The sequence below is a fragment of the Pseudophryne corroboree genome, chromosome 6 (assembly GCF_028390025.1).
Source record: "Pseudophryne corroboree isolate aPseCor3 chromosome 6, aPseCor3.hap2, whole genome shotgun sequence".
Taxonomy (NCBI): Eukaryota; Metazoa; Chordata; class Amphibia; order Anura; family Myobatrachidae; genus Pseudophryne; species Pseudophryne corroboree.
The window spans coordinates 572,926,826-572,939,751 of record NC_086449.1 but is presented as its reverse complement, the minus strand read 5'-3'; the positions used below and the strand labels follow the sequence as shown (position 1 = coordinate 572,939,751).

The window sequence follows — 12,926 nt, the reverse complement described above, 5'->3', positions numbered from 1 at the left end:
AAGATAAATCTGTCAAAAGATGCATTTACCCATTCGGACAACTGCATAGCCATACAGATATGTCCTCATACATTTTTTGCTGCAGTTGGGCCAAGCAGCCCATCTTGGCATGCCAAGTCCTGCGAGAGACTGCCAGCGTTGGGAGTCTTTTTGTTGAAAATGTGTCTTAGTCGCAAAGAAACAGTGTTGCACAAGGAGACTGCGCTGGTTAATTTGATAAGCGACACTTGTACATCTGTGTGCGACTGAGAATCTATATACAAAGTGCTATAAGGCAGCGGCCGCAGCTTTTTTCCATGTCCGGTTTCTTTTTGGATTCATATACAGACTCCAGTGTACACAGATATACACATTTCGAATATCGAATTAAATCAGCAGTCTCCTGGTGCATCCTAGCAGCATCGAGTGCATCTAATGGTGTGAGATTTTTTCTTTCGATTTTGACTATATAGTCAAAAATCGCAAGAAAAGTTAGTGCAAATCGCAAGGTGTTATGCCACTTGCGATCCCGATTCGATCCCAATGCGCGGTCCAGCCAGATCAGTATCGCAAGAAAAGATAGACTGTGCAGGCAAGTCAATCCTTGCTAGACCGGTGTACTATCTAGTTCATCTCACATAAGCCAAAATCGTAAGCACACATAGTCCATATCTCAGAGGTTCCAAAACGCGGTCCTCAAGGCACCCCAACGGTCCAGGTTTTAAATGTATCCATGCTTGGCCACAGGTGACTTAATTAGCTCCTCAGTCAATTTGATTTAACCATCTGTGCTGAGCCATGTATATAACTAAATCCTGGACTGTTGGGGTGCCTTGAGGACCGCGTTTGGGAACCTCTGCCATATCTCAAGAAGAGTGAGTCAAAATCGGTGGTGCAGGGCTCCGGGGAGTTCAGGGAAAATCGCAAAGTGAAAATCGGGCATAGCAAGGATCTCACCATGTGTACACACCATAAGACACATTTTTGACAAAATAATTCATTTGTAAACCAGCAGTGTTCTATTCTCTCATTGTGAAGCTTTTTCTACTACTTGGCGCATTTTCAACAAGCTGTAAGAACAGAAATTTACAGTTTGTATATACACAAAGCATGTTATGAATCAGATTGTGTACAATTCAGTTGTACAACGTGGAATTGAACATAATATATTTCATGACTGGTAATAAACATGCGGGTTCTTTCTTTTTTTATTGGGACATACAGAATTGGAAGCCAAGAGAAAAGAGAACCTAGCTTGCGGACAACCCATGTAGCATGGGGTGCAAATACATTTCATTTTATTGTTTTTGCACATGCGGCAACTATGGTTGCTCAATAGGGGGGTGCTGCAGAGCTGAATGTGTGCCAGTTTGCAGAGTGAATCTTGTGCGTTATCACACTGTGCATGTTGCAGAACCAAAGCCACAAATACTGGACAGCCTGCAATTTCAAGCTCAGATCAAAATCTCTCTGTACACTGTAAATCTGCTCCACCTGCAGAGCATACTTTGTTTTGCCAAGGTGTAATGTTGCACCTGTTTTGGTTTTTGCTTTCCTCCTAACCCTGATTCAGCCCATTGCGTGATCGGATCCCTAATCCAATCGATGTTACATTTGCATTTATTATGCAGTTAAACAAGAATCAAGAAAGACAGACTATGAATACAAATTATGCACCTACAGGCTAATTGCAGAATATTTGTGTGAGCAAGAGCGGCAGTCACAGATGCCCACTTAGACCTTGAAGTCTTTTTTTTTTCCTGCAACATTAGAGCAGTCACAGGTATGTCCAAAAGTAAATATCAGTGTCTATGGCTATTTTGTAGTGAATAGTTATTTGTTGCTTTGTAATGCAGACAGACCTATCTGACTACTACAGTCTGTAGACTCCAAAATCTTAGTTCTTGTAGACATGGAGGTTGAAAAGTTGAATAGGATGTGCATTTAACCCAATGTTATTTATTTATTACCAGTTATTTATATAGCGCACACATATTCCGCATCGCTTTACAGAGAATATTTGGCCATTCACATAAGTCCCTGCCCCAGTGGAGCTTACAATCTACCATCTGAATGGATACCCCATGCCCCTTTGTCATGCGCAGCCACTAGAATGCCAGGGCTGTTTTTAGAACCCCAGTCATCCAAGCTCACAGGCAAATGTTTAACTTAATGCAAAGCAGACGTTTATCAGAAATGGTGTGTGTACGGGTCAATTCACTTACATTAGGTTTTAGGCAACCTTAGCCAAAGGACATTACACAGGCTTTAAGAATACAGATGTAGCTACACGTTAAACAGCCCTTTTAGTCACGCCATGCCATGCCATGCCATGGAGTGATGTGGTCGCGCCGAGCATTTTTTTTTTTTTCCCATCAAAATGAACCTTATTCTCAAAACAAAAGCAAATCGGACACACGCGCAGCTTTCGCTGAATAAAATACTATATGCTTACATTTTGCTTATATTCTGTGTGCGGCCTCTACTGTATATGCATATGAAATGCTACGCTACTGTGATTACCTAGGAAACACTGAACACTGTAACATAGCATTTCATATGCAGATACAGCTTACTCACGTAACAATAAAAAAAAATAAAAAATGACCAACGCTGACAGAGTTACACAGGCCCTGTCAGCTCACACACCACAGGCATCTACCGCTGTGTGGCGTATCGAGGCAAGATGTACGAGAACACATCTGTATGTGGTAAACATTAACATGCGAGTACAAGGCCTTACATAGTAGAGAGGCTTTCTTTAAAAATATGAATTCTGTTCAGCAGAAATTGCTGAAACAAAGTACTTTCAAGTTAAAATTATTTATAAAATGTATTTTTTCTCCTTTGTCATAAAAGTACTCTTAAGAAATGTGCATTTACATAGATGGTGCAAAGTTCTTTAATTAATGCCACATTATGACAGAGTCTCTGCTTTTCCTACTTGTGCTTCGCTGAAAAGCAGTTTCCGAAATATATTTGCATAGAATGGTCCGTGTACTTGCTTGTTAAAATTCACAATGTTTGAGTAGTGAAATCCAATGAACTCCATTTCCTTATGCACAGACGTGAGACCTCCAGGTAGTATAGGAACATGTTTGTATGGATAAGGAAGACGAAGGAATGTTGTCAGGTACTCATCAATTCGTTTTTCTTTAACAAAAACAAAAAGAAAAGTTAGTTTATTTAGGACATGAGATTAAGTTTTAGAGATTCGAGGTTTAGTGACCTCTGGTTTAACGGGTCTGGGACTCAAGGTCGACAACAATTGGTCAACACACCTTAGGTGGACACCAGAAATAGGTCGACATGGACAAAAGGTCCACATGAGCAAGGTCGAAATGGAAAAAGGTCGATAAGCGGTTTTAATGTTTTTTTGGAGTGTCGTTTTCTTCGTAATGTGACCGGGAACCCCCAATTAGTGCACCGGGTCCCCTCGCATGGCTCGCTCCGCCCGGCATAAGTTACTATTCCCAATCGTAGTCCACATGGATCGTAAAGTATGAAAAAATAAAAAAAATTTAAAAAATAAAATAAAAAAATTGTGAAAGACTCATGTCGACCCTTTTCCATGCCGATCTTGTTCATGTCGACCTTTTGTCCGCCTCAGTCTATTTCTGGTGTCGACCTGGAGTCCGGATACCGGTTTAACAATAACTCTGTAGCCACTGTATGTATGCATGGTATTGCCATTTTTTATTTTTATGGTATTGCTGTAATACAGAATTCAATGCAAACATGCAGTTATAGTATGTATGTATGTATGTATGTATGTATGTATGTATGTAATGTACAACTGGTGTAGAATTTGAAACCTCATTCAACATTGAAGACATCTAACAATTATGGATGTGACTGTTAGGTTTGCCTTCAATTCTGTGCATTTCGTGTGCCTCATTCACAATATGCTATCATTTTGCATCCCTGTGGTTAAGAGGATCTGTCCTACAGACAAGAGTTATGTCTAGGTGTGCAATTTGTAAAAGTCACACCAAAAGCCCAACCATTTCTCTGGATTACTATTTTCTTTTTTTTTTCTGGGAAAATATTGCAAGGTTTGGCCTCAGTTATGGCATATACAGCAAATAATAATAATGCTAATCAGCAAGGGGGTGAGGGGACATAGGAATGTTTTAGATTATATGTGGCATCTGTGGTTTCAATATACTTTGTCCGCTGTAAAACAAAGCTTCAAAGTGCAATGGAAGGTGCAAGATGCATCCCGTTAGAAGTACACTGCTCAAAAAAATAAAGGGAACACTTAAACAACACAATGTAACTCCAAGTCAATCACACTTCTGTAAATCAAACTCTCCACTTAGGAAGCAACACTGATTGACAATCAATTTCACATGCTGTTGTGCAAATGGAATAAACAGGTGGAAATTATAGGCAATTAGCAAGACACCCCTAATAAAGGAGTTGTTCTGCAGGTGGTGACCACAGATCACTTCTCAGCTCCTATGTTTTCAGGCTGATGTTTTCGTCACTTTTGAAAGCTGGCGGTGCTTTCACTCTAGTGGTAACAAGAGACGGAGTCTACAACCCACACAAGTGGCTCAGGTAGTGCAGCTCATCCAGGATGGCACATCAATGCGAGCTGTGGCAAGAAGGTTTGCTGTGTCTGTCAGCGTAGTGTCCAGAACATGGAGGCGCTACCAGGAGACTGGCCAGTACATCAGGAGACGTGGAGGAGGCCGTAGGAGGGCAACAACCCAGCAGCAGGACCGCTACCTCCGCCTTTGTGCAAGGAGGAACAGGAGGAGCACTGCCAGAGCCCTGCAAAATTAACTCCAGCAAGCCACAAATGTGCATGTGTCTACTCAAACGATCAGAAACAGACTCCATGAGGGTGGTATGAGGGCCCAACGTCCACAGGTAGGGGTTGTGCTAACAGCCCAACACCGTGCAAGAGACGTTTGGCATTTGCCAGAGAACACCAAGATTGGCAAATTCGCCACTGGCACCCTGTGCTCTTCACAGATGAAAGCAGGTTCTCACTGAGCACATGTGACAGACGTGACAGAGTCAGGAGACGCCAAAGAGAACGTTCTGCTGCCTGCAACATCCTCCAGCATGACTGGTTTGGCAGTGGGTCAGCAATGGTGTGGGGTGGCATTTCTTTGGGGGGCCGCACAGCCCTCCATGTGCTCGCCAGAGGTAGCCTGACTGCCATTAGGTACCGAGAGGAGATCCTCAGACCCCTTGTGAGACCATATGCAGGTGCGGTTGGCCCTGGGTTCCTCCTAATGCAAGAAAATGCTAGACCTCATGTGGCTGGAGTGTGTCAGCAGTTCCTGCAAGACGAAGGCATTGATACTGTGGACTGGCCCGCCCGTTCCCCTGACCTGAATCCAATTGAGCACATTTGGGACATCATGTCTCGCTCCATCCACCAACGCCACGTTGCACCACAGACTGTCCAGGAGTTGGAGGATGCTTTAGTCCAGGTCTGGGAGGAGATCCCTCAGGAGACCATCCGCCACCTCATCAGGAGCATGCCCAGGCATTGTAGGGAGGTCATACAGGCACGTGGAGGCCCCACACACTACTGAGCCTCATTTTGACTTGTTTTAAGGACATTACATCAACGTTGGATCAGTCTGTAGTGTGTTTTTCTACTTTCATTTTGAGTGTGACTCCAAATCCAGACCTCCATGGGTTAATAAATTTGATTTCCATTGATACTTTTTGTGTGATTTTGTTGTCAGCACATTCAACTATGTAAAGAACAAAGTATTTAAGAAGAATATTTCATTCATTCAGATCTAGGATGTGTTATTTTAGTGTTCCCTTTATTTTTTTGAGCAGTGTATATAGACCTTATCATTAGTGGAAATGGGTACACTCCCTTCCCCACAGCTAGGTGTTCCCTTCTGGTCCTATATTCAACTTCATGCTATGGGAAAAATAATAATGTCAAATTGTGCAAACTGAGCAGGCAGAGAGGATGCAGCTCAGCCTCCCATTCCATGGGTCAATTTTTGATAGACTCTGTGTGTTCAGGGTCTAAATCACACATTTACTAAGATGTTCTTGACAACCTTTGAAATAAAAAAAATAAATAAATATATATATATATATATATATATATATATATATATATATATATATATATTTTATACATATACACAGTATATAAGTAATAAGAATAATAAAAATAATAATAATGTCAAAATTCATCTGTGGGATTTAGGGGTATATTTACTAAAATCGATCTGGGTCAATGTTTGGTCGATATTGTATTTCAGGGTCTAAATCCAATAGTAAAGCGCAACGGAATTTGCTGCGCTATATAAGAAACGGTTAATAAATAAATCACACATTTTACTAACAGATAATTTGAATATTTTTTTTATTTTTTTACGATGTCAAAAATCTGTAAATGTGTGATTTAGACCCTGAAACACAAAATCGATCAAAAATCTACCAAACATCGTCCAAAAATTGATCAACACCGACTTTCAGTAAATATACCCCCATGTGTCTGCCTGTTCCTTGCACACTGTGAGGGTAGTCATTTTATGTGCTTGACAAATATTCATTCATACATACTGTACATACATGTTTCCATAGAGCTGTTAGTCTAAGCTTGGCTTCCACACTGTACTAAATGTACACTTTCTTAAATGTAATATTTTTTTAAGAATCTGTAGGAGGACGCAATCTGAGCGGCAATGTTGTATACATTAATTGCTAGCCAGATGTTTTAAAAGGAGAACTGTTAAAATGTATGTGTATTTTCCATCTATGTAAAATGATGAAGCTGGTAAAGTCTTTGTACAACCTATGAAATCACGGCTTAAGACAGAGTTGAGGAGGATAAAACTGGACAATGACATGCATGTGAAATACAACTTTCAGCCTAGGGGTGCAGTGAATAAAATTCTAAATCTCTATGGCGTCATGATAAAAAATAAATAAATAAAAATAAAAAAAAAAGTTGAGAAAAACTGGAATAAACATTTAAACTAAAAACACATTTATTCTGCCACTTACCTATCAAGTTGTAAATGGGATGGTCTTTCTCAGTTAAGCTACAGATCTGCCCTGTGAGGATAGTCTGTGCCTCAGTACTAAGTGCACTGTCAATCAGCAATTTGTTCACCTCAAAACATATTTTGGTGCTCAGTCCAATGAGAGACTCCTTCAAATTAATGGTTCTAAAAAAAAAAAAAAAAAAAAAAAAAAAAGGAGGAATACTGATAATTTAAAACTATTCAATAAACTTACAATTACATTTCAGTGCACTGATAATTAGGAGGATACTCTGCTGTCCAATTAGTAACAAGTATATTATTAAATCTGACTTTGACAATATTAAAATGACCACTTACTGGAGGTTTATGCCTTGAAGGAGAATTGCTGCGATTTCCTTGACTTGCTCAATAAATTTAGTGGTGCACACAGAGCCGAGACTATTCTGAGTAATGAGGCAGACACAGGCTAGCAATTTAACTTGGTGCAGTTTGTACTTTAATTCTTGAATACGTAAATCATCTGTAAGCAGCGTCTGGACAGAAGGGAAAACGAAAATTAATGAAGTGCTAACAGTGGGATACGACAACAGGATTAAAATAAATAAATGTATATAAGCCTATTCTGAAGAACAGTCTACAGAAAAACACATGCTTGAAGGACAGCTTTGGCCACTTACCTCTGGTACAGCATGGTTATAGTCCATATGTAAAAGTTTCACAAAACCACTGTTTAGCACCAGGGTAGGGCTCAGACTTTCCATAGTTACTCCATTTTCACCAGATGAACTTTTCTGGGATCTTTCTTCTGTTGCAGCTTCAAGAGATTGCCGAATCCATTCGATGGTTTGATTGAGAGCATCTAAATTAAGATACATTCGGTTCACATGCAAATTACACTTTCAGAAACTGGCGTGGATATAAACCACAGACAACATATGGCCCTAGGGCCACATGCAGCCCCCAGGTCCTTTGGTTTGTTTTGGCATTAATTATAGCTTTTAATATGTATATAAAAGGTCTGCTGACCTGTTATTAGAAATAGTTTTTTTCATTGTATATATTAATTAAATGAACATATTCCACAGTGTAAGAGCACTGTGCTGCTCTATTGATGTTTAAAGGACTGCATAACGCAAAGCCGAAAAGCGTTTCAGGTTTTCTCAACATGGATATAAACTAAAACACCAAAGACCTACTACATTGTAGTACTTTATAAATCATGCTTTCTTAACCATAACAAAACCCCAGAGGAATAAATTAAAGCCTTCTTCTGCCACAGTGCCTTCCCTCTCTCAAGAGCGAGTACCTTGCTTTCTGGAGGGAATGTAGTTATGTGACCGGAGGTCAGGAGACCGCCAGTTGCAATAATGAAGGCTACATCCTGCCCCCCCCCCCCCTTTAAATCCAGACAGTCGGCATGCCGACTAACAGGGACTATTACCACTTGTGGGTGTCCATATCACCCATAGAGTGGAAAATGGAACCTGTGGTGAGCGAAGCTCGCCGCTGTGCCCGCAAGGGGCTTCTTTGCGCTCGACCCCCGCCAGCATTCTGCTGCTGGGATCCCGCAGTCGGTATGCTGACCACCGGGATCCCCAGCGCCGGTAACACATACCCAACCCCCCAGGAGCCTTCCCTGCACCACGTAGGAGCATTGCATTTTGCCTATGAGAAGCAATGCAGAATCTGATTTCTGTATGCATGTCCGGCTAGCACCTCTATTTTCCAGTGTCTCTCTCTCTATGGATGGCTCACAGTACTGTGCACTGCACAGTAAGGCAAGAAGGATTTATATTTCTACCCTGCCCCCTTCTAGCCCCTCCTTCCACATTACTGGGGGCTGCTAATTAGAAGAATTTTATTTGAGACAACTTCCAATCAACATTCTGGGCAGCTATTTGCCACAAGGGAATGACGGAAACCAGTACAATTAACCCGGCTATATTTGTGCTGTTATGAATCACAGAGAATAATTACATTTGTACTAAAGGCTTAAGATCAACGCAATGCTTGATACCTATTCATAAGGCACTATTGAAGGTTGGCTATATTAGACATCACCATGTTACGGCATGGGGGGAGGGGGGGGAGATTTCCAAATGCCGAACAAAGAAGTGCTCACAAACAGATTACAGTTCTTCACATATGCAGGGCCAGTCATCTAAAGAAGAGATGTGTAGACCTACACATTGGCAGCATGTACAGATGGAGCCTCCCTCATCGTTGCTGTTTCTCCGCCTAAATGGAGGATTAGTCGCGCCTAAGCGATGGCTCAGGTTGCTCAGTTGTTGCACGGACAGGCGCGTTGAGGTATGACTACATACACAGCATGCAATACACATCTTCACCACTGGGTGGCTAATGCTCCACTAATCCAGTACTGCAGAGCGAGTAGTGGCGGATGGAGCTACAAGCTCTGGCAAATGGTCAGTGATGACCGTAATGTAACTGTATACTGTGTGTACAGTATACTGTATACACAGACCAATGGTCAGACGGAGAGAGTCAATTAAAAAAAAAGAAGCCAATAAATTAATCAATAAAATTAGTGTATGCAGATGCAAGCGAACGTGTTAAAGCAATGGTCCACTGACATTAGGGTTATGTGAGCGTCCAAGTCCCGTAGACTAATCAATAAAAATAGCGTATACAGACGCAAATGAATGTGTTAAAGCTATGGTCCATTGATGTTAGGCATACAGTACTGTATGTGAACATCCAAGTCTCGTAGCCATACAGCAAAACCCATGGTAAGGGATCACTCCTTACATTTACACATGAGATTGTCTCTCTCTATCACCAGGCTTCGTGGCCAAGTGGTGAAGTGTCCTGCGCCCCATGCTCCGTCCCGGGTTCGATTCCCAAAGTGCGAATGTATTTGTTTTGTTTTTCTTCTTGACACTTTATTATTATTTTTTTATAACATGCATATATTTAAGAACCTTACATTCAATAGAATAATGCACACAGGAAAAGACCTGTTTCCATAACCAACTGTCGGGGCGTCTGACACGCAAATCCGTAGCACAGTACTGTACATTCACTCTGGCCCTCTCTAATCCTTTCCCCCCAACCAAAGCGACTGTAGTATCAGCCCTTCATTTACATACTGTGTTGGCAATTTATTGACTGTAAGCTGGCCTTTGTCTGAAAGTCTCTAAGGGGAGGGGGAAAGGTGAGGGGAGAAGTGGGGGTTAACCAGCGGAGTTCAGAGACGCTGTCGATAATATTAAATTCTCTGTCGGGACCCAAAAAAAGAAACCAATAAATAAAAATATAGTGTATACAGACGCAAGCGAACGTGTTAAAGCAATGGTCTATTGACGTTAGGTTGATGCACGCTATTAAATTAAATTGGGCTTAAAGCTTAATATCTCCGGTTCTGGGGCTCCAGTCGACTCAGAACGGGGTTCGTATGGAAGGTGGGGGGGTGGGGGGGGATACGATTAGCTACCAGAGGATACCAACCCCAAGTTTTGGTGACCGCCACAAGGCTAACGACAAGCATCTGAACCCATGGTGGGTCTGAATTTATATTCTAGGGGAAAATGGGTCCACTTTGCGCCCCAATATCTCCGGTTCTGGATGTCCCAGAGACTCAAGCCTAGTACCATACGAAAGAGGAGATACTTGGCTTTCGGGACAGACTGACCACTAGTATATGTGACATGGGGAAGGGAAACAGCAAGCAACTGTGTGATGGGTCCCCTCCAATTGCCCGCCCAGCTTGCACGGGGTGCAGGGTTTCTGGCTAGATAGAAAATACTGTACAGAGTGTCCAAGCACGGTGTTTTGGCATCCAGGAACTTAAGAGATAAAAGCTCCTCCCTCCCCATTTTACTTATAAAGATAACACTTGCTGCTGTAGCCTTTAGAGCAGAGTATGTTACAAGCTGTTCGTGCTACATAGTACTGAAATAGAAAATAAAACAGCTTGTAACATACTCTGTCTAAAAGCTACAGTAGCAAGTGTTATCTTAAGTATATTGGAGAGAGATAAAAGCTCCTCCCTAAGTTCCTGGATGCCATAACACTTTGCTTAGCGTCTCTATATAGTCATTTCTATTTGAGTACTAAGTAGCATGAAAAGCTTGTAACGTACTCTGCTCTAAAGGCTACAGAAGCTTATATTTATAAGGATAAATGGGGAGAGATGAAAGCTCCTCCCTAAGTTCCTGGATACCAAAACACTGTGCTTAGCGTCTCTGTACAGTATTTTCTATCTAGCCAGAAACCCCACACCCCGTGTAAACTGAGCAGACAATTGGAGGGGACCCGACACACAGTTGCTTGCCTCTCCCTTTGCGGTGTTACATAAACTATTGGCCAGTCTGCCCGAAAGCCAAGAGTCTCCTCTTTCGTATGGTACCGGGCTCGAGTCTCTGGGACAACCAGAACCGAAGATATCGGGCCGCAAAGTAGACCAATTTTCCCACAGACTAGAACGGGCCCGTTAATTCAGACCCACCATGGGTTCCAATGCTTGCCGTTAGCCTTGTGGAGGTCACAGAAACTTGTGGTCAGTATCCCCTGGTAGTTAATGGTCTTCCCTTCCCTTCCTGAGCAGATTGGAGCCCTAGAACCGGAGCTATTAAGCTTTAAGCCCATTTCAATTTAATAGCTCACATAAACCTAACGTCAATAAACCATTGCTTTGACACGTTTATTTGCGTCTGTATAAACTATTTTTATTTATTGATTTGTCTATAGGACATCATTGCCGCAGCGTATTTAAAATAGTGCAATGATACGCTCGTACAGCAACAGTGTACAGTAAAGTAGTTCTTGCGCTATTGTGTACTGTATTTCAATGGAGACCACAAGCATGCGCAATAGTGATTTTAAAAAGCAAAATCTGGTAGATGATCACAGATATTACACTCACCGGTAATGCCATAAGCTCTGTGAGCCTCCCTACGTCTAGGCACGGCGCCTTGCGCCCAGGCACGCTGCGACTCCGTGATCGGGACTAACGCCACAGACTGCATAGATGAGCGAGGCTCCATCTGTATGCTGTGTTTTCAAAAAGTTATTGTGTAGTAGGTGCACAGGATACACCTCCTAGATTGCATATAGGCATTTATGTGTTGTGGTCTGCAAGAGTCGCCTTTGTGTGAACACACTTTTACTGAAATTTGTCTACGTGAGAATGCCTCCGTCCATCTGCATACCGCCTATCTGGTCTTATGGTTCCATACGAATGTATGGGTTTGCTTTCTGTGCATGTGCAGAACAAAATCATGCAAGAGACTAGCTGTTCCTGTGGTCATGCTGTGGCCGAATGTAATGAATCTGAAGCAGAGTTGGGCTATATACTGTATACTTTAACCCAGCAGTCATTAACATCTCCTGTATGATACAACTTATTCTCAAGGCAAGATTTAAATGTACAAGCGCCTAATTCTGTGTAGGTTTCTTAAAAAAAATGTGTAAATTGAAATCAAATATGGGTCAGATTATGGTGATACTCACTGCAACCACTAGGCTGATGCCAAGTCAAAGCACTTGTAAATATCTCCCCCCGCCCCCCCCCCCCCCCCAACCCAACCGCACCCCTGCTAATGCTTCCATTTTGTAAACTTTTACATTTAATGGACTACAAAAAAAAAAAAAGGGGCTTCATTTAAAATACCCTACATACTAATAACAGTTCAGACACAGAATACACACAAACCTTGAAAATATATATATGTATATATCCAAAAAAAAAAAAAAAAAAAAGGTACTTGAAGATCATACATACCAGGTGATTTTTCAAGTATTTCCTGGAATTTGACCCTTTCATACTCTGCCAACTGTCGCTGAAGCTGTGGTCTAATGTTCTGTATAGTATAATTAACCATATCCATTTTCATGAGGTCCAGCACATGAAAGACATCCCTGAAACAGACCAAGAAAATTAGTACGTAAAGATTGACCCATTTAAATGGAAAACATAGGCAACCACTAAAAGCACCATTTGGGTTT

General features: G+C 41.7%; 1 protein-coding gene across 3 annotated transcripts in view; it reads right to left on the bottom strand.

The window, feature by feature from the left end:
- Positions 1-2,786: 2,786 nt before the first annotated feature.
- TCP11L2 (t-complex 11 like 2) overlaps positions 2,787-12,926 on the bottom strand; it is a 43,845-nt gene continuing 33,705 nt past the window's right edge. For all 3 annotated transcript variants that reach the window (XM_063927842.1, XM_063927841.1, XM_063927843.1), the window contains 5 exons: positions 12,703-12,839; positions 7,637-7,818; positions 7,317-7,492; positions 6,979-7,142; positions 2,787-3,132 (listed from right to left, as the gene is read on the bottom strand). In XM_063927842.1, the coding sequence (XP_063783912.1) occupies positions 2,897-3,132; positions 6,979-7,142; positions 7,317-7,492; positions 7,637-7,818; positions 12,703-12,839 (895 nt within the window). In that variant the 3' untranslated portion in view covers positions 2,787-2,896. The remainder of the gene's footprint in view (positions 3,133-6,978; positions 7,143-7,316; positions 7,493-7,636; positions 7,819-12,702; positions 12,840-12,926) is intronic.